Source organism: Pantherophis guttatus, chromosome 2 (assembly GCF_059756535.1).
Source record: "Pantherophis guttatus breed Tessera chromosome 2, ASM5975653v1, whole genome shotgun sequence".
NCBI lineage: Eukaryota > Metazoa > Chordata > Lepidosauria > Squamata > Colubridae > Pantherophis > Pantherophis guttatus.
This window is the reverse complement of record NC_142064.1, coordinates 214,487,129-214,502,348: the sequence shown is the minus strand read 5'-3', so window position 1 is coordinate 214,502,348 and position 15,220 is coordinate 214,487,129. Positions and strand designations below refer to the sequence as shown.

Genomic DNA, 15,220 nt, shown 5'->3' with positions numbered 1-15,220 from the left:
TATCTCAGGGAGGAAGTGGTTCCACAAAATAGGTGCCATGACAGAGAAAGCATGCTTCCTAGGCTCCACCTAGGATGCTAATACAACTTCCCTGATGGGATCTACAGCATGCCCATTCTGCCTGATTTAGCGTGATGGGCAGAAACTATCAGGGGAAGATAGCCCCATTTCAAGTAGAGCCATTAAAGGGCACCCATGACAACCAGGACTGTGCAGTGCACCCAGAACCCCTTTGGAAGCCAGTGCAGTTCATAGGTGCCCTATATGGCACATTTCACTGCACGCTAGACCAGCTGAATCCTCCAAATGCTCTTCAAGGGCAGACCCATGTAGAATATGTGACAATAGCCCAAATGAGAGGTGACAAATGCTTGACTGACCATGAGCAGTACCTCCTGATCTACCCCGTTTCCCCCAAAATAAGACATCCCCTGATAATAAGCCCAATCTGGCTTTTAAGCACATGGCAATAAGGCCAAGCACTTATTTCAGGGTTCAAAAAGACAAGGTCTTATTTTCGGGGAAACACGGAAGGCAAAACAAAGCTACAATTACAAATAGTTTCCTAGCCATGGCTGTTGTGAACAGAAATCGCATATCCAGGACAATACCCAAATAGCACACCAACTCTCCCTGCAGGATTGATACCCCCTTCAGAATCAATGATGAAAAATCGTTAGATATTTGGGGAAGGGGGAATGGAAACGACACCACACATTAAAACTCACAGCTAATCAGACTTGTCAGTTGGATTCTTCCATATCCAGACCCACATAATAGGGTCTAGACACCGGAGAAAAATGCCTCAATGGCATCACTTGAGAACCAGACCTGAGATATTATGCTAATGATACTTGACCCCATGTTGACAGATGATCTCACCCAACGATTTCATGTTAATGTTAAATATGAAGCCCAAGGAGTTCAACATTACATTAAAAGTTTTTGTGTTTGTTGTGTGATGCAATCGCAAAAGTAACACCCTCTGTTGATTTGGTTAGTCTGTTGGTTTACAGCATTTGCGCAGTGCAGATGCACAGTCTTGTTTTACTTTTGATGCTGAAATTCAGGATATCTGTGAGGTGACCTGTGAGGTAACCTTCACAGATACTCTGTGAGGTAACCTTCAGAGGCACTAGCTACCCATGTACACCTACATTGACTAACCCATCATTAACACAATAAATATGGTACTTTATGTTTGACGTTAAAATGTCTCTGTTCATCTGTTTTCATTATGTACATTTTGCTCTTTTGTGGCAGAATCAGAATAAATTTAAAAATGTCAGAGTCTATACCAGTTATCCTGCTGATCTCGGTGGGTTCGCTGTGGCATTCTATGGAGCACAGTGCTACAAAGACTAGAAAGGAACTGTGGGGGTTTTTTCCCCCCCGATTCTGTTTGCTGCAGTTTTCTTTAGCAGTGCAAATAGAAAAAGAAGAGTTGTTTTGATCAGCAAGAGTCCGTGCATGACTCATCACTACTCTTTTCCCGGGTATGCCACCGAGTATTGAGGACGTACATGCAATTTACATTTAGAACATCAATGCTGGAAGCCATGAGGGGAGGGAGTAATAATTTTTTTATTTTATTTTCTCAGGACCTCTTCTCTCTTAGGCATAAGCAGGTTTTTTTTCTATTGTACCAGGAGGAAGAAACTGCAGGATTTTTTTTGAGGGGGGGAGGGTTGGCAGTCAACAAGGATAAAATGAAAAATCCTTAAATAGAATGGTAGAGGGAGACAGCATATTCCTGACTATTTATAAGGTTAGCTTTAAGCATAGTTTTAGAAGAGGAAGTTTGTTTTATTTTTACCATTTATTAAAATTACATTTTAATAACTGGGATTAATGTAATGCTTTTTCCCAGGAAAACTTCATGCCTTGGAGAAGGTAACCGATTGAAAAGGTTATCTCTTGTTTTAGAAATCAAAAACACAGAGCCAGTTTATCTGTCCTCTCCTCACAGTCCTTTCAGTTATTATATCTGTATTTCCCTGGTTGGTCTACTGCAAACACTATCAGATTTGGGATGTAAAAAAATTAGATTCCGTGTGTTTAGTTTGCAGGTGGGGATGGTGTCTCTGCCCTATTCATCAGGATCTCATTTCAATATTTCTATGACATTAAATTCAGAAAGTTTACTATTTTCGAAGTATTTTGAAAGCTGAAGCAGGATGAGAACCCAACAATATACATAATGTTTAGACCGAAAGCAGCTTTTAAAAAAAGATCTAACTTTAAATGTATAAGAAGACTTACATAATTGTATGCTTAGATGATATTCTTTGATTTCAAGAATTTACATGATCTTTGCTTTATTGAATGATCCCATCTCCAGTTTTTAAAAATCAACTGGCTGTAAAATTCCAGATGACCATTAAATGGCTGGAAAGTATTGACTTTTTTTGGTACCTCTGCTTCTATCTTGTGATCATCCAGTTTTTTGCAGCCAAGGTTATGTTTCATATAGGAAATGGGAATTCCAAACTGATTGATGTTTTGTTTCAGCTGAAGCAAGAATAAACAAATCATTCTAGGTTTACCTCTGCCGAGACTATGGTTAGCCCAAAACAAGTTGGCACCTCTGAAATGCAATATTTTGTAGCCAATTTGAGATAAAAGTGGAAGAAAGCCAGTTGGATGTAGTAGTTAAGGCATCAGGCTAGTTGGGTAACCCTGGCCTCACTCTCAGTCTAGGAAGCAGGCAATGGCAAACCACTTCTGAAAAACCTTGTCAAGAAAACTGTAGGGATTCATCCAGCCAGGAGCCAATACTGGCTGAAAGGTATTTTCCCCATCCCCTATTGAGATAACTCACTTTCCATTTCATGTGCACCTATACTAGTATCTTACTTGTAGACGGGTACATATATTTGAATACAATTTTTAATTTTTGAATAAGAATAAAGTAGTATGTTTTTTTCAAAAATATGTGATTAAGCAGGGCACTCATTTTAAACTTGTGTTGCATTAAAACCTCTTACCTCCAGCAGAAAGGATAGTTGTGCTTAAAAGTGCTGATTTGGACCAATCTTCCTCGTTCCTTTAGTGCTTTGATTATATTTTTATCGGCATCCTAACAAAACAAGTTGTTAAGTTTAACATTAAACCAAAATATCTCACAGAGAAAATTTGTAAATTGGTAGCCATTTCCACTGTAATACACAATATACCTGAAACTTATTGAAAAGTAATACTGTATTTTAAAAAACAAAATTCTGAAAAATAGACACTTTAAAGCCAATTTAAAGTTCTTGAACGGAGGTAAACTGCACAATACCTCACCCAGCTATTTCCTCACAAAGTACTTGGGTTCATACTTAATGGTTTATTTTAGGTTGAATAAAGTCAACATCATTACTGTGAATGAATTTAAATACCCCAGTAGACCAAAAAGAAACATTATGTGCAAATTCAGTGAATGTAAAGGGTCATTTATGAAGCTATTGTTGCATAGCGGTAGTTTGTCTCAAGAGTAAGAGACTTAAAGACCTGGTCATTTAGACTGGAACTAGGATATGGAACCTAAATATGAAAACACAGAATAGATAACAGCACAGAAGATTATAGATGAATTTTTCAAGCAAAATTCCTAGCTTATTCAGGACCACTAACCTTGACGTACTGTCCAGAGAAGTCTGTCACTTCTGCTGTGAAACATCCTGAAGCATCAACAGGACAAACAGGTACTGAATCCTTCTGAATAATATTAAAATCCATGCAGACCCTGTAATCATCCTATGAGTAAAGAAATACAAAATAACTGAGCTTTTTTGTTTTGGCTTTTGAGATAAGACTTTTACAGTTCAGAATACTAACTAAATTATCTAATACAATCATGGATAATATTTTCTTTACATTATGAAATGCTTTTGTAGAATCAAAATATTTTTTGTGAAAATTCTGTTCTATATATCCAATATTTAATCATACCAAGAATTGATTCAACATGCACATTTATTGCTTTTGGGGTACAGTATCAACTGGTGACTTGGATGTGTCAGTAACTTATCACAATGAAGCCACAACTGTTTGAACATAATACAGTGAAACATTTTATGATTTGCTTGGTTTTACCTTACTATGTAAAAACATCATACTGTGTTACTCCGAAAACACGACCCACCCCAATAATAAGGCCAACCCTAATTTGGGGGGGTGGCCCTAATATTACCCCTACCCCAAAAATAAGCCTGGAGGGATGGGCATGGCCAGCACGAGTGGCAGTGGGGGGGGGCAACTATCCGGCTGCAGCTGCAGCTGCAGCCTGCTGGCCCCTTGGGGCAGCGCAAATAGCACTTTTTCCCTTCTCTTTCTGGGCACAGCGCTTCTGCTTGTTGGAGCTGAAGTCAGCAGCTCCGCAGCCAGCAGCTTTGCTTCTTCCCTCTTTTTGGGAGGGAAACGGGAGGCTTTTTGGCGAATGGGAGGAAAATGGGGAGGGGGATTTTCCTGCCTGCCATCCTTCCCTCAGTCTGTGCTGAGCTTGAGGAATGGGTGACAGACAGGAAAATTCCCCTTCCCATTTTCCTCCCGTTCGCCAAAAAGCCTCCATTCCGAACACTGAAGGTTCAGAATGGAGGCGGTGGTGTGTCCACGGTGCGTCCAGCTCACCGAGTCTGGCCTGCCGCCCGTCAAAAAAACTAAGACCACCTCAAAAATAAGCCCAAGTGCTTATTTTCAAGTCTAAAAGAAAATAAGACTCAGTCTAATTTTCTGAGAAACACGGTAGTTATTCAAAGAACTCATTAAACAATCCTGAGATGTTTATGATGTTCAGCTTCCTATATTCTGGAATGGGTTAATAACAAAGCTGAACTGGGTTCCCAGCACTATTTAAGAATCAGATTATCCAGTGATAAAACTAGATATACTAACTTAATTTAAACTACCTTTCTATGTATCAAGAGAATAAGAAACATTCCTTCTAGATGTCCCATGCATGTTTATCCTTCTTGACATGCACATGTAAAGCATATAGAGTATAGCATTTGACCATTATAATTTAAAATACATGTCAGATCAACAACCACATTCTACACTATTCTATGCAAATGCCCTTCCGCCAAAAATCTACCCTTGACATGTACCAGGTAATACAAAATTGATTTAACTGGCTGTTTTGATTAAATATCTTCAAGTAGCTTTTGATTCCTTGCAACCACATAGATTTTCTGATGATCTGGTCCTTCAGATATTCCAATTGTGCACCAATTAGCACTGCAACTGAATCTATTCACTATGCTGTTAGCTGTCCTCTTCTCTTTCCTTCCCTCCTTCCAGGATTAGATCCACCCTATTATTTTACACATCCCATTGCTACATGGTTTCTTGTAATCAACAGGGAATAGATCCGGAATCATTCATAAAGTGCTAACCACAAGTTTTCTTAAAAGAGGCCGAGTCTCAATGACATATAAGCATATATCTATAGAGCTAAGATAAATATGGGTACTTTTTGTACAGTATCAGTACAAGATAGAAAAGAGTCGGACAGAACAGGTTAGAAATTAGTAGTTCAGAAAGAAATTCTGAATCTCAATAAGGAAGTACCAGAAGGAGAGCTACAATAAAGTCATCAGCAGTTCTAAACTTACAGCACCAAAGTAAGGAGCTTGATGTACAACTCCTGTACCTTCTTCTTCCTTCACATAGTTGTCAGTCACTACAGAAAAAGCACCATTTTCTCTGCACTGGAAGAAAAATACAGGAATTTTCAAAATGCAGAAAATAATAATATGGAAAAGATATAAAAATATCACAGAAAGTTAAGATCTGGATTTCTCCATCTCTCCCTTCCTTGCTGCAAATGTAATTCTAGTTTTTTTCCAATATGAACTCTTCTATATATTTAGCTATGTCATTAGAAATAGCAAATGATTAAACATCAAAGTGTTTTACCTTTATAAAGTAATTGAAAAGAGGCTTGTATTTCTTCCCTTTTAGTGTAACACCAGGAAACCTGAAATACAGTATGTCAAATTAGTTGTCGTTTACAACTTTTAAGTCTTTCCATTATTTATAAATGCTTTTCTGCAACAAGAGATCACCAAAACCATCAGATAATAAAAATTATAATAAAATAGACATTTATATATATACATATATACATGTACAGTATATGTCTTAATACATTTAAATTCAATAACATTAATGTCTAATTACTGAAGCAGCAACATATGGATTAGTTAATGGCTCATAAAATTATAGAAAAGTTTCTGAAAGCTCGTGGAAAAATTAAACTATATAGTTTCTTAATAAAAACAGGTACATGCTTTAAAGTAAAATGACTGCTCTTTAGCTCAGATTGAGATATTTGTGAAATCCAAACAATTAAATATGAACTCAGAACTTGTAGCAGACAACTTAAATAGTGTTTTTTTAACATTTACTTATTTAGTTATTAAATTGATATGTTCTCGGTATAACTGCCCGTAACTCTGAGTAGTTAACGAGTGCTAAAAACATTTAAACAAGAAAACAACACGAAACAAAAAAAGCACAAAGATGGCAGAAAGAGGAAACCCAGAGGTCTGTTTGATGCAGGTTTTTTTTATTCTTTTTTCCTTTTTTTAAAATGAGACTACATCCCAATTTTGTCTTATAAATACCAGAGAAAACGGTTATCAGGAAAAGCAAATAAACATGAATCAGATCCATGCTGGAAGAAACTATCCCACAAAGTTGACAGATTAGTGAAATTTACAGTTGTTGCAAAATATTGTTTGTTCATGTGTGTGTGTGTGTGTGTGTGTGCGCGCGCGCACGTGCGCTTTAACATAACTGGGAAGGACAAATAAATAGTGCTGCTGTTATTCTTTACAAGCAGGGGGAGCCTCACTTTGGTTTGATAGATAGTACCTAAGACTCCTTCATTAAAAGAAATGTTGCCTCAAAGGAACAAGATAGATCCACAAAAGTATTATTGAAGATAGAATCAAAATTGTAGATTTTTTTTTTTTTTAAATTTGATTTATATGCCGCCCTTCTCCGAAGACTCAGGGCGGCTTACAATGTGCTCAGCAATATTGTTCTTCAGCAACATCTAATGAGGAAGGGGGAAGAAGATGGTTCAAAATGACAGAGATTGTCACATGCTGAAATCCATTTGTAAGAGCAAGCATCAGGATTTGATGAAAGCAAAAAGTTTAATTGCTGCTGCAGACAATACAGTTCCTATTTCGTTTCCAAAAGAAATTTCAACACTTTAACAAATAAATAAAGTGAAGTCAGCACTTTGCTACAGATAACATTTCCAACTTAATGCAACCCTCAATTCTGAGTATCAAACAAGCCTTTGAGAGTATAGAACATGCATGTACTTTCATATGTCAATCTACAGAGCAGATGAATCATTACTTTTTGCTTTTCTTGTCTTTTCCATAGCAATTATTTATAAATTACATGATTAAAAAAGCACACAATACTCTATTGACTTGCCTGTCAAGTACTTCATATTCACTTTCAGATTTGTAGAGAGATGCCAGTCTAGCTTCCATCAATATGAATTTTTTCCCAGTATTTTGGTCTGAAAAAAAATAATGTTAAGATTCAGTTTCTGCACTGTAATAGAAATAGCAATATAAATATGCAATGTTAGTTTTAATAATGGAATACTGTTAAATCCCAGAGTGGCCAAAAAAAATGAAAGTGTAAATACTAACATCAGGACTATATTTATATCTAAGTTTAAGCAATAATTTACCTTTATTCTATTTCAGGTATGAACAAAAACTTTAAGCTTGTCATGCTCATTCAAAGAATGAGTTTGTTTTTCTTTTATTTTTAGCTACTCTTGTCTTCACTTCTAGGAACTGAAAAGTTGGCTAGGACCACTAAAAAAGCAGAAATGAGCCAAGATATTTCTGTATGTCATAGTTAAAATGAGTAACACATGTTTTCAAATTCAGATTTGTTGCTAAAAAGTAGCAACATCTTTGGTATATTGTTGACTAAATACAATCAATGCAGACAGTTTTGGAAAAAGAAAATTACTGTGATATAGTATGATATTAAAAGCTGTGACTGATTTATTAGCTATTCCTTAATCAAAAACTATTATTTCGGGCAGATATAACCAGCCTTGACACCTGACTTAATGAATGGCTTTCTCTACATGCTTGCAGCACATGAATGAGATTTTTGTTGGTGGCTTCTTTAACTCATTAACCAGGATTGACACCTTGTTGTTACTTCCCTTCAGAAAACCTCTGGATAGAAGTCAAGGTATAGCAACACTCTGAATTCAATGCCGTGCATTGAAATCACTAAGCATGTATTTATCAGGAAAAGCTATTCCCTTTAAACCAGCATTTTTCAAATTTGGCAATTTTAAGGTGTGAACTTGAACTCTCAGAATTACCTAACCAGAATGCTGAGTCCACACATCTTAAAATTGCTAAGTTTGAAATACATTGCTTTAAACAAATCGAAAGTACATTAACACTTCCAAGGAGTGCTTGATGTAGGATGTGAAGAACAATGAAGAGTTAGGAATTAAGAAGGCCAGTTTACTAGTGGATACAAGCAGTAAACAAAAGTTGGGCAAGAGAATTTCAGATGTAAACTCAAGAAAGCAAAGGTAACAGCTGATCTGAAAACTGAATAATTTTTTAATTATTTGCTGAGAATGTTTTACTATATTCTTAGTTTCCTTTCATGCAATAATTGGCAAAAGGAGAGAAATGATTTGCTATGTTTCCTCTGAAATATTTTTAGAAATCTTCTTCTGGCCCTCTGGTGGTCACCCATCCAAGTATTAACCAGACTGGACTCTGCTTAGCTTTCAAGATCAGCCAAGGTTGATTAGGGGTTTTCACCTGTAGAAATTGGTGATATTTCCTCCAAGGATAGAAGAACAGGAGAGTGGCCTTAAGCTTAGCCAATATGAGAAAGCTTAAAAGTAAAATGCTTTAAATTTCTGCAATACAAACATTGCTCCTCAAATATCTAACACCTTTTCTCATTTTTGCAAATTCAAGTGTCCTTACCACTCATATGTCTAGACTCAATTATATGCATTCTAAGTCCGATTATGGGAGGTAATTCTATTTTGCTTATTCCTGTTCTATAATTTCCGAGTACTTAAAGTGAAATGAAATGAATGATAGGATTTAGCAAAGGAAAATGTTGAATAGCAGCTGTTCACTCTTTTGCTCACGACATTTAGTGGACAAAAAAACAACTGTACTTGACAAGAAGTCAAAGTTCTTTGCTTCCTACAAATAGTCATCTTTGTGTCATTACAATGCCATCTGAATCATCATGTATAGGTTAATCAGAAGGTGTGAAAAGAAAGCACTTTATATAACTATTACTAATTTTCTACTCTTCGTAAGGTTTATTATGGCATTAGCTAGAAGTTCTTGGGAGAAAGGGTGTTAAATGAAGATGACAAAACAAATATACAATCAGCCTTGAAGTTAGCTACTTGTTCATGTGCCTATAGACAGCCTGTCCTCCTGCCAAACAGTAACTATTCATTCATGGAATACAGCTACCCATGGAAGAAAGGATGAAAAATATTTTAAAATCAAGGGATTTAAATAGCAATACTGACTGTATTAGAAGTATTCCAGGGCTGTTCCAATTATTCCAGCTGTTCCGAGCTCAAAACAACCATATTTTAAGCTTGAAATACCTGAATCAAATTAGAAACAGGACCATTTCTAGTTTAAAACACTTCCAGAATAGTCAGCATAGCATCTGAGTGCTGGTTAAGGTTGGAACAGTCCATTTCAAACTTGAAACAACTATCTTGTGGATTTTAAATGCAAGATATTTCAAAATTCCACATGACTGGATTATTAAATTACTGTCCTTAATACAGTATCTAGAATCTTATATTCTCTTACTTGATGAGCAACATCCATTGAACTAAGTAGGATATTTTTTCAAATTAAAAAATCATTTGCATATACCAGACAAAACCAATAATTATATGCCATCTCATGTTTTACACTTGCCTTTCACTTTCACATACTGCAAATCTGGATTAACACACAAGGCTAAATTGCTAGGCAGAGTCCATGGAGTTGTTGTCCAAGCAACAAGAGATATACTTTCATCATCTTCCAATGGAAAGGTGATAATAACTGAGGGATCTTGAACATCCTTCAATATAAAAATTTGGGAAAGGTGAAGTCAAACAGAAAAAAATTAAAGTTATTTTACACTTACAGAAATAATCAAGAAATAGTATTGTTACAACCAATAATATTTCATTATTATACTATATAATTATAGTCATTATTTATGACTATTTATGAATCACATCAAAGGCAAACAAAGTTTTTAAAACTGCATTAAACTGATGGCCCTGTGGTAAAATAAAAACTTTCTATGTTAATTATCTAAATATTGATAGAATTTTCAAATTGGAAGCAAAAATAATAATTTAAGTTACAGGCACAGAAGTTTGCATTGATTTAATTCTGACCGACAACATAAACCCAAGAAATCTTAATGCAGTTTTAAAATCCAATGTATCTAAAATATATTTTACAAACAATTGTTGTGTTTAATCCTTAATCAAAAACTGATCCACTATTCTTCAAATAATTATGTAAATAATTCTACTTTTGCCGAGTCCCTAGCAATTAGAATTGAGGTTTGGAAAACATTTTCTGAAATCCTAAAATGTCAAGAAAGCATATAAGCACCTCAAAATGTATATAGATGTCATATACCAAGATCTAATAAAATCCCAACTCTTATTTTGAGGGTCTTCTATGTTTTCTAATACATTTATTATTTGAGGGTAGGAAAAGAAACAATGGGTGGAAACTAATCAAGGAGAGAAGTAACTTAGAACTAAGGAGAAATTTCTTGACAGTTAGAACAATTAATCAGTGGAACAACTTGCCTCCAGAAGTTGTGAATGTTCCAACACTGGAAATTTTTTAAATGATGTTGGATAACCTTTTGTCTGAAGTGGTGTAAAGTGGTGTAAACCTCCTGCCTAAGCAGGGGGTTGGACTAGAAGACCTCCAAGGTCCCTTCCAACTCTGTTTCGTTTCTGTTTCTGTTTCTGTTTCTGTTTCGTTTCTGTTTCTATTCTATTCTATTCTATTCTATTCTATTCTATTCTATTCTATTCCTTTCACACATTTTATTTTTATTTTTAAATTCCCAAATTGAGCTGTAAATCCACCAGGTTTTTTATCCCATAAATCCCATAATAGATCAAGAAAAGAATTAAGAAATGCTCCTTTCCTATTTCTTGCCAAGAGATTAGCTAGTATAACAATATTTGCAATCTTATGTGGTAGGCCTTTCTTATAGATTTTTGTTATTAGTTGTATATATGTTGTTTATATATTTGTATTTCCTTCTTTCCTTATAATCTGACTCAAGTGTTTCAAAGCAGGTGGCATATAAACATATAAATGTATTTATAAATAAGGGAATACATTCATTACAAAAGCAACAATGTTCCCCTTTTCCAAACTGCATGTGTTTTCTGTTATCCTTGATCTAATGTAACACTAAGAAATCAAGTGTATGTTTCTCCTAAAAGATAAATTTAATTTAATATCATTTAATCACAATAATTCAAAATTCTTCAAACTAAAATCTGCCAACAAGTAAAATTGGCGGAGGAAAAAACATTTGGCCAAAAATCCAAATTTGTCCAGCATCTCTATCATTTATATCAGATCTTAACTGTGGCCAAAATATAAGCACTGGAGCTTTACAAAGGCAAAAATGTTTCATTGCATGCAAAATGTAAATCTATCACTTGTCTGCAACTCCTTTAAGCAGCTGTGACTTTTCTCAGGCTTGCAAGCTGCAGTTATCAGGCTGGCTGCTCAGAGTCACCTTGGACCGTGAGATAGAAAGCAAATAAATTTAATAATAAAAAAATAAAAAATATCTAAGGCAAATGCATTTGGTTGCAACAAGCCATGGCTTTTTTAAAACATTTACCAAACAAGGAATAAGCATCATATTCACACATGATATTAAGGGAACGGCAAGCAAGTTACATCATGGCTTCAACTTCTGCATTTGCAATGGTTTTTGAAAAATAGGCACGTCAACAGCTGTTGCCGAAATTCCTTCTTCTACACTTTAAAAAAATGAAGAAGTCCTTTTCTCCTTTGAATGTAGTCATCTTGCTGATTCTTCCTGATTCTGGATATACATATTTTAATCTCACCTTGATTTTTATAACTAAGCCAAGGTAGTGAATATACCTAATACTCCTCCTTCCTCCTATTTTCCTGACAACAACCCTGTGAGGTAAGTTGGGATGAGAGAGTCACTCAGCCGGCTTTTATGCCTATGCAGGACTAGAACTCACATCTCCTAGTTTCTAGACTGGTACCTTAACCACTATACCAAACAAGCTCTCCATAAATATAAATATAAATATAAATATAAATATAAATATAAATATAAATATAAATATAAATATAAATATAAATATAAATATAAATATAAATATAAATATAAATATATGTGTGTGTGTGTGTGTGTGTGTGTGTGTGTGTGTGTGTGTGTTAACTTTAAGTAACTTTTATTTGACACTGAATCTATTCATGGCAGAGTTGAGGACTTCCTTAAGAGGTTTCTGTGAACTCAAAGCAAAATCAACAACCAAGATGCCAATACACTTTTCTGGTTGTTATATGATTTCCAATTGCATGGGCTTCTCAGCAATGTTGTAAACTGCCAGCACTCGATTGATTTAGGAAACACCAAGTATAGTTGGGCATTTGTTGGGCATACTGCACAATAAATGCCACTTTTGTAGCAATATCTATGAGCTACAGTATTTTTCTCTTTGCATGTCTCCTTCCAGAATAAGCCAGTTTTCAAGAACACAGAGTGTGTCAAAATAAGACAATAGTCATTTGTGCACATTATATTGCAACAAAAGCCATTTTGAGGGGGGAAAAAACCCAAGAAGGCATTGAATAACTCATTTTGGGAAGGTCAAAGACATCACAAGCTTGTTGAATAACTCATTTCATGGAAGAAAAACCTGGCAGCAATCAGGTGAACCCTTTCTTCCCCCCTTTTTTTTTCTTTTCTTTCCCTCCAGGACTTGCTGAATTAGCTGGACTAATTCAGCCTGTTCTCCAGTTATTACAAGAAAAGCCCTCCAAAGGCTGGAGATGGTTATGTCAGAAGGATATGTTGAGCATCTTTTTTAAGCAAATAAAATATTTCTTTTTCCCTCCCAAAATTAATTGAAAAAAAAATGTTTAAGATATTCAGTTCAAACACTTGAGTCATATAGGAATAGTTCACAGGAAATCTTACATTAAACAAACTTTGGTTGGTATAGTCCTCGCTTACTGACCACTTGTTCGGTGACGATTTGAAGTTATGACAGAACTGAACAAGTAATGCTTACAATCAGCCCTTGAAGTTCCAGATATGCGTGTTATGAATATTTGCACACAACTTCCATGTGAAGAAAGGCAGATATTTACAGCTACTGTGAGAGGATTTACAAAATGGCTGTCATGACAGGTAGCTTCTCACAACCACAGTTGTAAAGCTTGTTTCCTAGTACCTGTTTTCGCTTGTTATACTCTTTCTCTTCACCTTCTATTTATCTTTCTTTTTTTCTTCATAAATGAATAGGCATACTTCTAAACAAATCACTGGACTGCAGCACTTTAATAATGTTCTCTAATAAAGCCTCTGGGGTCGGTAAGGAACCCCAAGGCATTGTTTTAAATAAAGGTGTATTAATGTTAAATAAACATTGGCATTTTGGTTTGAATACGCCATACCTGTATTCCCGTTCAATTTTTTTTTAAAGTCAGGCACAATGCTTTCACAAGTCTGTTAAATAGGAATGAATATATTCTCCATCCTTAAAAGGCTATTTAATATTTTCAAACTTATATGTAATTTTGCCACTATACAGTTCCATCCAAGATATAAAGCACTGTACCTTATAATTCTGGTGAGACTCAAAGTTGGAAAGGGGTGTATTACATGCAGTTGAGAAGGGCATAACTTTAACTCCTCGGTATACCAATCCTTTGTCATACAGCTGTTTGAAAACCCACCTACAAAACAACATAATTGAAGTATTCAAAAATAGACTTGTTAGCTTAAAAGAAATAAAAGAGAACATACAGAAGGCAAATTCATAATCTCTTCCAAGAAAAAGTTTCTTTCTCAATAGATTTTAATGTGAAGATTTTCTTTAAAACTGCATCTTTCAGTTCAGTATCTTCAGAGCAGTATATATATGGTATCTTCAGTACCATATCTTCCCAGAAAGAACAATCATGATATTGGGTATATAAGAGCCAGGTTGGTATAGTAGAGAAGGCATTGGACTAGGAACGTAAAAGCTTTTCCTCATTCTTCTGAGCTAATTCTGTAGCCTTGGATAAAAGTGTTGTCAAGTCCATGCCTATTTCAATTTTCTTCATACCTCAACATGAGTCCTATCACATCCCTTTGCAGAATTGCTCTGCCATCCATATCTGAACGTTCATTTCACCCTTATAATTTGTTTTCTGCTACTTTTTCATCTTTTGCCTTGTTCTTCTTAAATAGAAAAGCGTATTCCCATCTGCACTCTGCAGCCATCCTAGAATGAATTAATCGTAAAGATAACCTGGCCAAATTTAAGGCAGCAGAGCACATTGTTAATAGGCCTCCAGTTTAAAGCTACTGTATGTGAGGTAAGCTGGAAATGTGGCTTTTATTGCTGGCACACATAAAAATGAAGATAGAATCTGCATAAACCACTTTTAGCACTAGATTAAACATTTCTTTGCATTTATTATATAGATTTTATTTAATTACACAGAGCTGATAATGATGATGATGACTGCCAACCATAGAAAGGTAATTCGACTGTTTCTTCTCCAGGTGTAATGCTCCCAAAAATAAAGATCTTACAAACTCAAATTCTGTTTCATTTTTTTTCCCCTTAGGACCATAGCTGGAGAAATTAAATCCCCTTTCCATACCTGTTGTAATCCAAATAATGATAAGCCTCCTACTGTTTAATGCTATTTGCATTTAAAATGCTTCCCCCTAAAAGCACACTTACCTGTTTTATATTTGGTTAATCACACTCTGCAGCAGTAAATTACCATGCCAAAGCAATATAATCAGCATAGTTCAATATGCATTTATGAAATATGAAGGTGATTTTATGTCCCTTTTCCGAAGAATAAATGGCTAATCGGGTGAAAATAAAGGCATAATATAATAGGACACTCACAGACTGAACCCTTAG

At 35.2% G+C, this 15,220-nt stretch overlaps 1 protein-coding gene across 2 annotated transcripts in view; it reads right to left on the bottom strand.

Moving 5' to 3' along the window:
* The window catches only part of IARS1 (isoleucyl-tRNA synthetase 1), a 78,933-nt gene that overhangs the window by 56,857 nt on the left and 6,856 nt on the right, over positions 1 to 15,220 (bottom strand). For both annotated transcript variants that reach the window (XM_034438539.2, XM_034438548.3), the window contains exons 6-12: positions 13,913 to 14,030; positions 9,966 to 10,113; positions 7,441 to 7,528; positions 5,902 to 5,962; positions 5,598 to 5,693; positions 3,619 to 3,741; positions 2,988 to 3,079 (exon numbers count right to left, since the gene is read on the bottom strand). In XM_034438539.2, the coding sequence (XP_034294430.1) occupies positions 2,988 to 3,079; positions 3,619 to 3,741; positions 5,598 to 5,693; positions 5,902 to 5,962; positions 7,441 to 7,528; positions 9,966 to 10,113; positions 13,913 to 14,030 (726 nt within the window). The remainder of the gene's footprint in view (positions 1 to 2,987; positions 3,080 to 3,618; positions 3,742 to 5,597; positions 5,694 to 5,901; positions 5,963 to 7,440; positions 7,529 to 9,965; positions 10,114 to 13,912; positions 14,031 to 15,220) is intronic.